The sequence below is a fragment of the Parasteatoda tepidariorum genome, chromosome 7, assembly GCF_043381705.1.
Source record: "Parasteatoda tepidariorum isolate YZ-2023 chromosome 7, CAS_Ptep_4.0, whole genome shotgun sequence".
NCBI classification, from domain to species: Eukaryota; Metazoa; Arthropoda; class Arachnida; order Araneae; family Theridiidae; genus Parasteatoda; species Parasteatoda tepidariorum.
This window is the reverse complement of record NC_092210.1, coordinates 24,392,003-24,408,448: the sequence shown is the minus strand read 5'-3', so window position 1 is coordinate 24,408,448 and position 16,446 is coordinate 24,392,003. Positions and strand designations below refer to the sequence as shown.

At 30.3% G+C, this 16,446-nt stretch overlaps 1 protein-coding gene across 1 annotated transcript in view; it reads right to left on the bottom strand.

The window, feature by feature from the left end:
• Positions 1 to 124: 124 nt before the first annotated feature.
• The window catches only part of LOC107439667 (titin), a gene marked incomplete in the record, with an annotated part of 381,506 nt that continues 365,184 nt past the window's right edge, over positions 125 to 16,446 (bottom strand). Inside the window, 10 exon segments of the mRNA XM_071183739.1 lie at positions 125 to 1,155; positions 3,395 to 3,545; positions 6,100 to 6,254; positions 7,681 to 7,986; positions 9,148 to 9,453; positions 9,531 to 9,678; positions 11,330 to 11,481; positions 13,150 to 13,434; positions 14,064 to 14,236; positions 15,425 to 15,536. Coding sequence (XP_071039840.1) covers positions 962 to 1,155; positions 3,395 to 3,545; positions 6,100 to 6,254; positions 7,681 to 7,986; positions 9,148 to 9,453; positions 9,531 to 9,678; positions 11,330 to 11,481; positions 13,150 to 13,434; positions 14,064 to 14,236; positions 15,425 to 15,536 — 1,982 coding nt within the window.

Here is a 16,446-nt window from a genome sequence, read left to right as displayed (position 1 = left end):
CTCGGAAGTTTATGACAATTTTATTACAGTGGTCATAAAAAAGATTTATTTGTTCTGCAACATGTTACAGGATGAGCTGAATTTCAAATCGACATGTGTTTTTCAAATGAAGAAAACAACCTACTAAACAGGATAGACTAATTTTATTTGACAGAAAATACATCACAACCACATATCACAGGGATGGAGGGATTCTAACAACAAATCAACAAAACACTGAATATATTAGTTTCTCTATCAGTTGGAAATATTCCATACTGATGTATAGGAACATAGAACGAAAACAAATATCGTTAAGTACAAGTGTGTACACAGAAGACGTATCTTTTCTCTATATCGTAAATGGTACATTTCCGAGTAACCATTTAATACTGGCAAAAGTCTTGATAAAAATAGAGTGAGCACAAAAAGGCTCAGTAAAAATATTTTACACATTTTGTACAGGGTTAGGCGCTACCAGAGCTGCCTAAATATATAAAAAAATAATTAATGAACCAAAATCTGGGAGAAAACGGCTTTAAGTTGCATAAATACTATTCAAATAGTAATTTTCCTTAATACATTTTAATAATGTAAAAAAATAGACTTATTTCTAGCCCTGAGAAGAACTTGTTTATTTATGTTCGAATAGAATAAAGACATGCTGCCAAAAAATTAAATTCTGTTATGGCACCGGAAGAGCAAGTTTTGTCCATGGACTTGTATCGAATATCTGTTAAAGATAGGTTTTGCTTAGTTAAAATATTAAGTTCGCATTAACTTAATTAAATTTAGTTTTAAAACATGCCCACCCGTCAGGGAAAGTACTGGTGCCATTTTTTTTTACAAAACACGTTCTCATATAGCATGCTTTTAGCCATATTAAAAGTACCGCAGCGATTTAAAAAAAAAAAATGATTAGTTATTTCCCAGATTTTTATTCATCAATGTATCACAATGTGAGTAGAAAAACATTTTGAGTCTATTTCGAAAGAGTCTCTGCTAGGTGCCATATTCGGAAGAAATACTCATTTCTTCCTGCGAGTATGTGTTTGGTGTAACTGCGTAGCAGGGGCTCCACGTTGGCCTCGCGCATCCAAGATGAGGAGGTCTCTGTGCTATAACTCACTGAGATGGTCTTCTCATCTACGTCCGGTTTGTCAGACTCTTTGAATCCTAGTGGGAACAAACAGGAACTTCAGTTAAATAGCCGAATATTAACTGTCTATGCTGTATGGTTTATAGAATATTTATCAAGAATAGTGCCGTGTCCGAGTACAAAAGATTCCCTCTCTAATTAAAAAATATTTTTTATTGGTAGTCACAAAGTCTATTGTGTACTTGTTAGGCATGGACAAGCCTCAAACAAAAAAAAGTAGTATTTATGGCGTGTTGTTCCTGACGCGAGATTTTGTTACCTTGTGCAAATAAAACCCCTCTTATGCAAATCATGTTAACTAATGGATATAAACGGTCAAAATTTCCTCGCAACTATATGGTGGTTATTTTTATTACGATGCTATTTTGTACACAATAATTTCCCCTTCGTGAGACTTTGTGAAGTAGGATTTTGCTTACAAGGAATATGTTGAATTAAGGTTTTGCATCCGCATAATTTTTGTTCATATCACGTTTCGCGCTGCCAATATTCTGTTTACATCACGCCATTTCCCAGCTAAAATACCTGCGTTGCTCCGCTGAACCTTATCTGGATGAACCTTAGCTGTACATAAACCTTATGGTATCTTTGGGGGGTTTGTTTTAATACAGTTGGACAGTTTTGTCTAGACAACAGTCATGGCAAGTTATTCTATTATGAAGAGTGGTACTAGTTTTTATTCTTACATTACTTTCTTACGCATGGTTATTTTTCACCACTAAAGAATATAAAAGAAGAGATTTTATTTTATTTTATAACCGGTGTTGAATGGCAGGATCAATTCTGAGTTTACGACTATCAATGTTCAACTCCGCGTAGCCTTGTAATTTTAAATCCAACTCAGAAGACAAAGGAACTCCTGGATCAATCATTGGGACAAATTAGATTTCGTGGAGGATTATGTGATCAAATTAGCCAGCATGAGCATTACATGGTGAAGAAAACCACGAAAACATCCCATGTTTAGGGCGACGATAAGGACATTCTAACCCATGATCCTCCTACCAGTGAGGATATTTTTACAACGGCATTGTGGTCTGGGCAAATCGAGAGCAGAATTTATTTTAACAGGCCACAGCTGGAATTAGAACCAGGTTAACCTCAATGGGAGGCATACGCTCTATCCCTTTAACTACCATCAGGTTTAGTCATCTCGTACTGTTAAAATTTTAGACTAGCCTAGGAATGAATGTCCTTAAATTTTATTCGGCATAAATGAAGACTTTATTTGAATAGTTGGAGACTTCATATTTGTTCATTTCGAGATGTTATAGCGCTAAAGTGAAATTGTGGTGGGCTCTGAAACTCTCATTAGCTGCAGAAATATGCTGTTGGAATATTAGTTTTACAATTACTTTAACTTGTATGACTAGAAACTGTGGCTATAACTAAGTTTTTATAGTAAATGGAATTGGATCAATATTAAATAACATACTTCAGATACTTATTTTATTTTAGACAAACATTCTCTAATTATACAGCACAGGCTTTACTTTTTGAGCATTAAGGTGTTAATAGTTAAAAAATTATTCAAGAAATAACTCAAAGATTTGTGGATGAATTCAAAAATATGAAATATATCCAAACATTTAACGAAGAGATGAAAAATGCTCCAATGGACTGTTTTTAATTTAAACACGCTTCAAAAAGAATAAAGTTTTATGAGGAGCATGTAGACAAAATAATTTGATTTAGACAAAAATATTTCAATTATTTTATTAGTAAAAATGTAAAAAAAAAATTACAAGAAATATTATTCGAAATTAAATTGGAAGTAACAATATTGTATTTAGAAGCAAAATTTGGCATTATGCACTGCAAAAACTTAACAAATTGTATAAAATATAAAAAAGCTTTAAAAATGTATGCAAATATTAGTGGTTAATGTAAGTACAAAAAAAAGCATAAAAAATATCGCATTTAAGTTATTTAAGTGAATATTCATAAATAAACAAGATTTTCAGGGCTAATTTCAAAAAGATATTAGATATTTACAGAAGTTACCATTTTTTTCTATAAAAATCAGATATTATGTATCGACCGCTTTTAAAATTAATAGTTAATAAACACCCATTACAGTTTCATTACATATTTTCAAGCGGATTAAATCTCACTTATCAATTTTTTTAAAATTTTCATCATTAGAGTTTAATACAAATTCAAATTTTTTTTTTTTTAAATTGTATAAAATTTGTGAATATCTTATAAGTGAAGTTGAATATTATTGGAAAAGGAAAGAACTGTAACTCCACCTACCTTCAGGTCGAATAACTTTCACCGATTCTTCTGGTTCAAGTGGATCACTGATACCAACTTCATTCCTTGCCATTATTCGAACCATATATTCGGCACCTTCTTGTAAATCTTTTATTTGTATCTTTTGCGTCTCTCCGTCTACTTGTCCAACCTGTAAAATGATGGAAATCCATGCATAATTACAAACATACTTGTTTAGTTAAAATATATAAAACAATTGAATATCTATAACTAATAAATAACATTTGTAAAATATAAATATAAAATTCTAAAATCAGAAAAATAGAATTCTTCAAAGTGCATAAAAATCTTAAAACTAGCTTACTTTGTACTAGTTTATTTCCAAATTTATTTTATTATTTTTATTTTTTATATTTTTTTAATATTTAGATGTGTTTTAACTTTTAAAATTAGTGTTACCATTTTCGAAATTAGATTTATCAATTGATTTGTTTGGGAAAATATAAGGATAAGCTCCATTTTGAAATTGTTCGGGAGAACGCTTCTGTCAACAAAATAAATAAATAAAACAAAAAAACGTCACAACGATAAGATATTTTAATATAATGTGCTTTCATTTAGTAAAGATTCTATGAAGTATTTTCCCTTGGGAAAATAGCAAGAGTTGGATTCAAAAATACCGCATTTGTTAAAAGTGACGCTTATCACTAAATTGCTCCAAGTCCATTTTCCTTTCAATTCAATTATCTTTTGTACCCCTTTCAAGAATCTGTTAAATTATATCTGCATAGATTTGTAGACATTTTTTTTAAATTTCCAATGAGCTTCACAATCGGTCTTGCCGATGAGCAGACCTAGTTGTTCTCCAGAGGTGGTATCCACTCTTTCAGGACCACCACAATGGGTGAGATACCGTTGGTCATGTTGATTTGGACGTCTAGTTTCTGCCACACTAGATGGCAGCACCGAGACTCTATTTTAGATGCTAAAGTGCACTAGGAATTTAATTTTGACAGAAAATGCCAAGAGCCAATAAGGCACTCGAGTGATCTTTTACGTGCCGCATAATCATACGACATGGCCGCTGATGATTTTCTGCTTCCCGAAAATCCGGTGTCTGGGCCGGGGATCGAACCCGCAGACTTGGGCTCAGAAGGCCGACGATAAACCAACTGCGCCACCCAGCCACAGATATGTAGACATTAAATGCTAAAATTTAATGGATTTAATTAAATCTTTCTTCAGCTACGTCCCCTCAAATATAACTAAAATGTATCTCAACCTGAAACAACCATAGCTGCTGAAAATCAAACGACTAAGACATCAGGGTTTAACTTGATTCAAACGAATACCTTAGTGGGAAAGAAACAAAAACGCTATCGAAATCAGTCGAATAATCAATAGGTAAGACTTAAAACATGAAAAAAAAAATTGATTTCTGGAGGGAAGAGAGAGGTTAAAAGGCTATTTTTAAAACGTCTCCAAATTTTATTGGGTAATCAAATCGATTTTGATATTTTAATACCATCTTTTTCACTGGTGTTTCCATTGCGTTTATATTTATTTCTCCGCTTGGATATTAATTTGTGACCAAGGAACTGATTTCATGTTTTAAAAAAGTTTCACAAAATTGAACTAAAATGTATTTAAATAGCTCCGAAACAATTGATTGTCGAATTTGAAATTCCCTGTGTATTCAAAATTGAAATAGTATGTACTCATTTTTAGAGTAAAATGCGTAGTTTCAAAAATGATGTGGAAAGATGAAAGTGAGAGATGAGAGAAGGATGTTCGTCAGGTATCAGCAGGATTCGAACTAAAAACCTTCGGCCTCATAGTTTGATGCTCTAACCACCACAGTTGTACAATTTAGATTAGGAAGTGTTAGGAAGCTTAACATATTTTATTCACTTAAAAGTTTTTAAGATATAGCGACATAAGCGAAAAAGTGAAATTAATATTACTGACTAAGCTATTAGGACTATATTTTCCAAATTTCAACCCTTTGTTCCATTGAAACTGGAAATTAGTAGGTCATGATGTGTCATTGCGACGACCTCTATCTATAGCTTCTTAACTCTTCTTGGATTAGGTTGTACATTTATGGTGGTTAAAACATCCAACTACGATCACGGTGGCTCTTTGGTTTGTATCCTGCAGGCAGCACGTCACATCCACTCTCACACGTCACATCCTTTTCGAAACTGCATTTTGCTCAAAAATGAGAACAATAGAGTCCCGATAATCCGAGCCCAGATTATCCGAGTTTTCGTTTTAACCGAGCTATCAAATATTTCAAGGATTTTTTTTTGTTCTAGTTCATTTTTATTTTTAAAACTACAGCCGGAAAAAAATCTGAATTTTATGCTTCGAACATTTAGGAAAACGAAATTCAACAATCTGATCCGATGAAATGATCATTAATATTGTCAATAATGACACTGAATCTAGCGAAATGATTAAGACAGTGGCGATGAAAATCAACACCAGCCTTCCTGTTATCCCTAAAATAATGGCGTAACATTTCTGCAGAAAAGCGCCAAAGTAATGTGAAACAACAAAAAAACAAAAAAAAAACGATTAAGGACTTCTTTAAATAAAAACTCTTTAATTCTCGTGAAGTATGCTAATGTTACGTTGAAATGTAAACATGGTATGACAAACAATTAATATGATGACAAGACAGTTAAAGTTTTATGTAACAAAAAGTTAGAAACGTTAAAACTGAATTATTCCAAACTCACCTCCATCCACATTATTCTTCGAACATTTCTCAAAGCAACTGTATATCCCAGTATGGGTGAACCGCCATCAGTTTCCGGTCGTCCCCAGGCCAACATGATAGAGGATGGACCAGTAACCACTTTTTCTAGCGGAGCAGTTGGAGGAGATGGTCGTTCTACGTTAAAATTTAAAAAATAGGATATTAGAAGATTCAAAACTAACTCATCGACTAAGACTTATTCTATTTTTATAAACATGCTCTCATCAAGATTTTGTAATTTAACACAGATTAATTAAAATTAATGATAAAAAATAACCAATGAAATTTTTAATTAAATAATAAATATAAGATAATTGCAAACACATTGAAATTCACAGGAAAAGCTCAATATTTGAATAATTTATCGAATCTGTTAAAGAAATAATGAAATAAAAGAGTAAGTTAGGAGTAAGATAATTGAACAAATTAAAAACTTGAAAAAAATATATCTTCTATTTAGAAAAAAAATTACAATGCTTTTAATTGCAAAATTAAAACAGGCTGCCGTTACAATAAAATAAAAAAAATAGTTGCATTATCAAAATTTACTTTTGAGTTTATAAAGTTTTTTACATTTCATGATGGCGTCATGATAAGTTATTTACGTTACATATTGACAATAATTTTTCTCAACTCTTAATTGGATACCTGCAGGCGGCGTCTTTCAGAGTCAATCGTGGCATTTGTTTATGCCACGATTCAGTAGCCAATCAAGTTTGACACACGCGCGTAACGCCGCTTACAAGTATCCAATTAAATCACAAGGGCCAAATCACTTAGTCTTCTTCTCAAGTTGCAAGTACCAAATTGCAGAGGGACAGATGATGTATAAAAATCATAGTATGGTCCTTCAAGTATTAAGTTCTTCAGCATTGATGTGCCTAATTCTTGCGATGAGCAACACTCTATTTGAATTTGATTTAAATATTATATTTTCTCTAACACGTTTACTGGCTAAAAAAATTATATAAAATGAAATTTTTTGCTAATTTTCAAACTTAAGCTATTTTAGACAAGACATCACACACTTAAGATTCCCCGAGTGTAGTATCCTTTAGCCTTGTAGAAACAAAATAGAAAGGTTTCTTGAAAACTGGGTTGTTTTTATGCATTATATTGCATACAAGTTTGCGAAAATATTCAATTCTTATTTGCCTTCTTGATAACGAAATTATATCAGTACAACATAAGTTAGATAAAAGATTAATTTTGATGCTCAACAATTGTTAGGTATTAACTTTCTGAAATTTGCTGCATCGAGGTAAAGAGATAAAAAAGTAATAATACGAAATGCAATGTTGTCTAAAGCCACTTAAAGACTGACTTATTCATTATCATAGTGAACTTGCAATTCATCATTATAGTGTATGTACAGCGAAGCATATGTATAGCGATGCAATTCATTATTATAGCGTACTTATTACTAGACTACTAGTAGTAAGTACGCTATAATTTTAACTCCTTTGAACTACTATAAAACAAATCGATCCTACCATTGAAAAAGGAGGAAAATTTATTGCAGATTTTAAAAAGAAATGAATTGCATCATAAAATATCTTACCTGTAGTGGATGTTAGTTTAATTGGACTTTCTGTTTCCAGAGGAGGACTTAATCCTGCTGGATTTTCAGCAAATACCCTGAAGAAATATTCTTTTGTATGGGTTAAATTGTGTACAGTATAACTTCTAATGTGTGGAGCTAGGGTCTCAAGCCTGTTCCATGCTTTCTTTGTTGATTCCCTCTTTTCCACTATGTAAGCTGTCAACTCAGCACCACCAGTGGTTGCAGGTGGTTTCCAGCTAAGAGTGAGTGTCTTATTGGTCATATTTGAAACTACCAAAGGACCAACTGGCGATGAAGGCGGTGCTATGGAGGGAAAAAACATATGCGGTAAAGGATTTGAAGGGAAAAAAATAAAAATCCTGCTTCTTGCAGTGGTATAACTCTTAATGATTCATTTTGTTCATTTGATATAACAATTAATACATACAGCAGATTATAAATAATTTGAATGCGGATAATTCACAAAATTTAAAAATTTGTAGAGTTATCATTTCCCCGAAAATATATTATTTACAACAATGTAAAATCTTCGTTCAATATAATTCGTGTAATTCGTTGTTCCTTCAATTTCGAGTTTTCAAACATTTTAAAATCTAGAGATTTCAATAATTAAGTGGTGTACTTTAAAATCTTCCACTAACTCAAGTATCTCTTTTAAAATTTCTATAAGTATTTAATGTGTAAAAAAAATGAAATAAAATTATTTTTCGCGATTTAACTTTTAGAGAAGTAACACTGAAATTGTACTGAGTTGAGTTACAAGTGGGCATACAGACTTCGATTGCGTTGTTTAAAAAACCTATTCTTCAACCACTTCTAATCGATGGCTCAGAAACTATTCACTCGTTTTTTCCTTTTTGTGTTATAAGATTGGGCTCTGGAATTCATTACTATATAGTGGATGTGTTTCTTAATATTTTCATTTTTAGAATGGTTTAATTAGATTAAAGAAAAAAAATTTTAATGAAAAAATAGAAAATATAATAATTTAAAGTATAAAAATAAAAAAAATGAAAAAGATTTATAGCTATCTATGATGTATAACTCCGTAACTTTGGAATGTTGAAATAAACTCAGAAGACGATGAAAACTTCGGAATCAATTATTGGGCCAAACTCGCAGAAATGGAAGATCTTTTGAATGAAACTAATCCATTTTTGCATTTATAGTAATGGAAAATCATGCAAATTACCCGAAATTAGGCGAATGACAAGGCTATTTTAACCCATGTGATCCGTTTACCACCTTTGATACCTAATTGTGGTTGGTATAAGAATTGGACAGTAATTGTATTGATTCGAATCTGTGCCACTATATTGTTAAAAATTGGAATATTTATAGTCTTTTTTTTCGAAAAAGGAAATCAGATCACTAAATTTTGTGAAAATATGAATCATGATACTTGTATCAGCGGAATATTGTAGTATATAAAATAATAATAATAATAAAATAAATCACACTTACAAATCTTAAGGCCAGGCGTGATTGTTTCTTCCGGTGAGAAATACGGACTTTGTCCAATCTCATTTCTACAGCACACTCTAAAATGATATGCTGTATCCTTTTTCAAACCAGTTACTTCCATGGATAGAGATTTCCCGTCTGTTGTTGCAACCCGTTGCCAAGCTTTACGAGTGGCCTCTTTTCTTTCGACGATGTACTCGATGATGGGTGATCCGCCATCGTTATCTGGCGCTAACCAGCTTAGGGTAAAGGAAGTGTCCGTCATGTTGGAAGTCGTAAATGGTCCCTTCGGTGCATGAGGTTTGTCTAAAAGAGTTGAAAGCATTAGATTTTTGCTAAAATTTCCTAAAGTCATAGTTGTTATATCGTGTTAAGAGACCCACCGAACAAACTTCTGGGTGTGACTGGATCAGATGTCAGTGGTTCACTGCGACCGTACTCATTGGTAGCTATGACTCGGAATGCATATTCGATGCCCTCGCTTAAATCTTGAATTTCTTGAGTGAGAACATCTGAAGTGACTGTGGTTACCTGGGGAATAAAAAAAATTAAAATAGTCCTTTAAAATAATCAGAATGCCAGACCCTCATTTTAAGCTGAATGATTGAGATAAAATGAGAATGAAATAAAATATCCTAAAATTTTTTTTCTCCAACGTTTAATAAGGAGCAATAAAGAAATAATTAAAATATAAAGTTGTAAAAAACATATAATATAAAATCTTTTTATTTTGCAGTGTCTTCTGTGTTATTAAATTTGATCTCACAAATAACTATCTCTTGAATGAAAGGAAAACAGCTATTTTCTAAATTAATAAATTATATTTTTACCAAAATAAAAAAAAAAGATTACTTTCTTAAATAGAAAAAAAAATCTTGAAAAGAAATTAAATCAGTATACATTTTTATAACGTAGAATTCACTCTTTTTTTCTTCTTCCTACTCCTTTTTCATTTACTTTAAACCAGTTACTCTAAAATTTGACCCTTACACTGGATTCTTAAAACTTTGAAAGAATTACTATATTTACGCTTTAAATAAAGTTTAACTTAAAATACGAAACATGTAATAAAAAAAGGCATTAAATTAATTTCAAAATAACATTTCCTAACTGCACATTGGAAAACTAGCATCTGATCGCTAAAATATGTAACAATTTTAAACTTTAAAAATTTCTCATGGTAAATAGAAGTATTGTCTTCTTATAACCACAAAAACATGTTACGAGATTGAATTAAAATCCTTCATTACCAGAATCATTAAATATTTTTAAAGATATCGTTTCCCGTAACTTATTTTGATTTAAGCGATTATTATACATATAAACGAGCTATTCTAAAACAAACTTTATTAAATTTTGAAATGGTAATGAAATATTAAACCATGAATTTCAATAAATAGGGTTATAAAAAGACATTTAAAGAAAATAAAACTTCTGAAAGTTGCCAAAAACAATATAGTATTCTACACTATCTACCAATAAGTATTTGGACACGTGATATTGAAAAGAAAAACAAACTTTATTCATAATCAATAGATGGTTAGAGCCTCCACGAGAATCAATTACAGCGTGAACACACTGGTGCATACTTTCCACAAGTCCTTGTGTGACGGCTAGTGGTACTTTCTACCACTCGGCATGGAGAAGACATGTAAGTTCCTTCACCGATTTTGAACGGGCAGTACACCCCTTAATTCGGCGATCCAACTCGTCCCAGAGGTTCTCGATAGGGTTCAGGTCTGGGCAGGCCAGTCCATTCGATTAACCCCAGTGGCACCATACCAAGTCTTGGTGACCCTAGCAACATGACAGCTGACATTGTCGTCCTGGAAGTAACAGGAGTCCATCCCGTAAAACTGCCACAACGTAGGAAGCACCCAAAATAGTGCAGTAGGCATCTTGCATGGGATTAATGCCGATGTTGTTCCCTACACGATATACCGGCGGAGGGCGTGACGTATCTCAGGAAAGCAGATATAGTCATTTGCAGTGTCCAAATACTTATTGGTAGATAGTGTAGTTATTTGTTATCATAACAGCTTTTGTGTACACATTTTTTAGGAAAATTCATTCGCAGTTAATGCTCACTATTTGTAGTTTATAGAAATAAGAGCATGAGATCAAAATTAAAATCAGGCACGTTAGAATCACGAAGTTAAACAGGAAAATATGACAAACAAACCTCCATCCAAATTTTTCTTCTTGTTTCGCATTTTTCAACGATATAAGAAACAACCTCCGATGCGCCTACGCTTGGAGGCTTCCATCCTATTGTAACTGAATTCTTTTCTATTTTATGGAATGCAATTGGGCCCTCAGGTGGAAGTGGTTTGTCTAAAAAGAAAACCAATCATGAAGTTTACACTTTTTAAATATCGATGTTTATTTTTTTTAATGTAAAATAATTTTGAAAATGGTAAAAGATAATTTTAGATTTGGTTTGTGTGAAATAGATATTACAATTAAAAATTTGTAAAGATTCACTTTTAGAAAAAAGGGGTCATATTATTTAAGATAATAGATATTCGATAATATTGTTGAATACGGTTTACTATTTAATAAGATATCATGCTGGTAGTTGTGTCAATATTGACTTATTTTTAAAAAGGGAGATAATTTCATTTTAATAATGGTAGACGATTTCACTGTTAAATAGGATTTGGGAGGAAAAGATTTAAAGATGCAGAAAATTAGTAAATATTGATCCATTTGATCGACCGTATTAATTTATTTGATTTTTTAAAATGGTAAAATGATTTTATTGATGATATTAGATGTCCAATAATATTGTTAAATACAGTTTACTGTGGAATAGATATCATGAGGATAGTAGTTAATATTGACTTATTTTTTCAAAAAGAGAGTTAATATTATTTCAAAAATTGTATAGGATTTTAATGATGAATATGATTTGGGAAGAAAAGATATAAATAAGGAAGTTAAAAATTTGTAAATGTTGATTTATTTGATTTATGTAAGAGTAACGTGGTTTTAATAATCCAATAAGTTAACGCTGTTAAATATGGTTTATGTGAAATAGATATCAAGAAGGAAGATTAAAATTTGTAAATATTGACTTTTTTTTTGAAAGAGAAAGGTAGTATGAGTTCCCTAACGGTGTGAGGTAAAATTTTCAGGCCCGGTTTCTGTGGAATAGGCGACAAGAATGAAGTTGGGGTCACAGTACCCAAAAAATGACCAAAGTATCGATTTTTTTTATTGTTTACAATAAAACTTAAAACTATTTCAAATTCACTGAAACAAATCATCTATCTATATACATTTTTATAAAAGTTATGAATGATTTTATATTGTCCTAATACAGAAACTTGCACAGCAGACAGACTTCAGAGTGCTTTTTCTCATAGATGATAATTTTGTGTTTCAATCTTAATTAAATCCCTAAGGAATTTTTTCTATTTAAGATAAAGCTTTAAAGTAAATTTTTTTATCATAAGTATAATACACTTATTTAAACTCTGCATGGAATAAGCATTTTATGAGGTATTACAATTTTTACAACATGTTATATATACCAAACAGGAATTTTTAACCTTTTTTTTTATACATTTTTGTAAAATAATCTATCAAAAATATTCTAATGGATATACCAACAAATAAATGCACAAAATTGTTAAGATGAATATTGTAAGCAATAGGAAAAAAAATTTATTGAAAATATGTTCAAAATGAAAAAAGCTTTAGAGATTTAAAAATTTTGAACTTTTTAAACTTTTTTTAAAATTTAAAAAAAATTAAACAGTTTAATTACTTTTTGAAGTTAAATTATTGATTATAAGTTAAATGAGCATGTAAAGTATCCACAAAATGAATGATTATATCCTTATTTAAAAAAAATGTTGTGAAGGTACTGTGACCCCTTAAAAAAATCGTAAATAATGACTTATTTGAAAAAATGGGCAATATGATTTTAATAATGGTTACCATTGTAAAACATGGTGCATGATACAATGTTATTTTGTTGTAAAACGTATTCATTACCTAGAACATATAATCTGAAATCATATTTCACAGTATCAGCAGGATTGGTGAGTTGCAAAGTATATACACCGCTGTCCGTATTCTCCGTGCTTCGAATGGTGATGGTGGTGGAATCATCACGTATCTGCACCAAGGTGTGCTTCGAAGATTCGAGAACTTTTCCATTCTTCAGCCATACAATTTCGGGAAGAGGATAGCCGGTAACCTTCACATCAAGAACGTATTCATTGAATGATTTTAAACGGACATTCTTCATTTTTTCATCGAATATCGCCAGCGGTGATTCTGGAAATTGAAATATCGAAGCATTATCAGAAAAGAATTAAAAAAATCTATTTTAAGGAGTCTAGAAATTTTATAGCTTGAAAAAAGCTTTTAAATTTTTTTTTATTTATTATTAAATTTCAAAACACTGTCAATTTTATGTCTTGATATATTAAATTAAAAATCATTAATTTATTAGATATAATAAATTGCTAATTAAGTGCAATTAATTAGATGATAATTTATTAAATAATAAATTAAGTAATTATAATTACTTGCAGGGGAATGAAATCTTATTGACATTAGATTTGAACTTAAAAACAAACTATTTTTTGAACAATTCCTTTTTTAAGTATCATTTTTAACATCTACTATCCTTTATATTTATAACCTTTGCATTTATTCATATATTATGAATATATTCCAGTAAAACAATTTTTTACATTAATTTAAGAAATTTATTAAAAATGTGAAAGTAAAATTTGAAAGATTTATTGAACAACAGATTGCAAGATTTAAGTTGATAGGATGAAAAAAGGATAAGACAATTTTTTTTTTGTATTATTTCTTTCACTTAATAAAGTTTAAGTAAATTTTACAAGTAGTGTATATTTTGTAAATACATACTTATATAAAATAAGAGAATTTACCTTGAATTTTAAGCTCACTGCTTGTTTCACATGTTCCCAAATGGTTAGTGGCCTTGCAGGTGTATTTACCAGCAGATTTTTCTGTAGAATCCGCAATTTCCATTGTTGCTATTTGGTTCTCGTAGGTAGTTTTAATATTTTTGACAATTAATAATTCTTTACCATTTTTAAACCTAAAAATGATAATATTTATCAAAAACACAGAAATCTACTTAAATTCTTTAAATATGTAAAACAATAATAAATACGCAGAGAAAAAAAAGTTTGGTTAAAACAACCATAATATGGTAAAATTTACCTTGTTTCCGGCTCTATGGGAACACCAAAAAACTCGGTAATCTTTACCGAAGTGCTTTTACAATGATTTTGATAAAATTAAAAATAAAATGTTGTTTTATAACTCCGTGATAAAATGTAATAATTCTGTGATGATGTCTCAGAGCAAGGCATAAAAACTATTTATTCGGTTAAATTTATTTTTCAGTTTTGTATTGTTTACTTAATGTGGGGCAATAAGAATTATAATTTTGAAAGCCAGAATTTCCCATAAACCATTAACGTATGAATGGAAAAATTACCAAATGAATGGTTTAAATTTTAAGTTTCATTACCATAATTATGTGGATGTTTTTTACTAAAATTGTTATTTCTGTACAATACGGTAATTTTACCAGAATTTTTTTCTCCGTGTAAAATTTGAGAAAATGTGTCATAGGCTTTTCCACCAGCCTTTTAGTTTCGTTTTATTTTTAAATTTATGTTTAATCCTCTACCTTATTACTTGATAAAAAATATCAATTATAACTTCTTCGGAGAAAAAACATGCAGGGGAAATTGAATTTTATAAATAGACATTCATATATACGTATATTCAATCGACGTATATTCTTATATACGTAACATATACGTATACTCAAGCCCGGTATACGTTTATCATAATTTGCAACCCTTTAAGTAAGTTTTATCTTTTGCAAAATTATTTTGAGTTTTTAAATCTTTTTTTTATAGTAATTAGTTTAATTTTTAATGAATAGCAAAAAAAAAAAAAGGATGTTTCTTCCTATCTGTTTGTGTACTTAACGGTAATTGCTTTCCCGACACTTTTTAATAAAATTTTTCAAACAGATCAAGGCATCCCTGACCTATATTTTGGTTGCGATATTATGATAAATAATTAGTTAAAATATCTTCGACAATTAATTCTAAAGAAGAAGGTAAAAATAAGTAACAATGACGAGAGTTTTCCTTGTACTGTTTTAGAAAAGAGATGATTCAGTAAAAACTGAATTCAATAAAATACAAAGATGTGTTCTTCATCAGTGTACTCAATAACGATCGTCGTTATAGTAACCTATAATTACCATTTTATTGTTGGAGGGGGTAGACCAGTAATCCTGCAACTCATCTTAGCAGGTTTTCTTAAACCACAAGTGACAGGTTTCAAATGTTCTACAACAGCAGGTGGCTCACCAGCTAAGAAAAATAATGAGAATTGAAATACTGACGAAATATAATTAAAAACAAGCAATGAAAAGAGTTAAATTATCAACTATGCATGTATGAGTAATATAATAAGAAATAAGATGTTTTCAGTCCTATGTAAAAGCAAGCGAATGCTTTAATCAATGATGCAAAGCAATTATATGATATCAACCCTTTTAAAATTTTACAAATATTTGTGATGTATCTGAGTAATGCTCATTGGCTGTCGACTGCAATGTTAGCACTAAGTAAGATGTTTTACCTTATGCTTAAGTTAAATTGAAAACTGGCTGGTTGGAAAGAAATTAAAACTTCTTTAATGGAAATTTTGAATAAATTGATCCAAAAATAAATAATGTTATATTTTCGACACTATTAAAACGGAATGATTTTTAGCGATTATAAAAAAGACTGCACAATGAAAAAAGCAATGATTTAACAGAGCATTTTCAATTTTCAAAGCTTATAAAAATGTAACAATTAAAAAGCAAAGTAATTTGGCTGGGAAAATATAAGGAGTTTTAACAATTATAAAAATGCAACAATGAAAAAAAAATTGTCCTCGAAAATAAAACAATTTTTAACGATCATAAAAATACAACAATGGAAAAACAAGTACCTTGACCGCTGAAATAAGATAATTTTAAACGATTATAGAAATGCAACAATGAAAGAACAAATCATCCTAGAAAATAACACAATTTTTAATGATTATAAAAATATAACAATGTGAAAGCAAATAATTCAACCGGGAAGTTAAAAGCATTTTTAACGAGCATAAAAATGCAACAATGAAAATGAAATCGACAAGGAAAAAAAAATTAATAATTATAAAATACAACAATGTGAAAGCAAGTAATTCTCCTTGGAAAATAAAATGATTTTTAATGATTATAAAAAT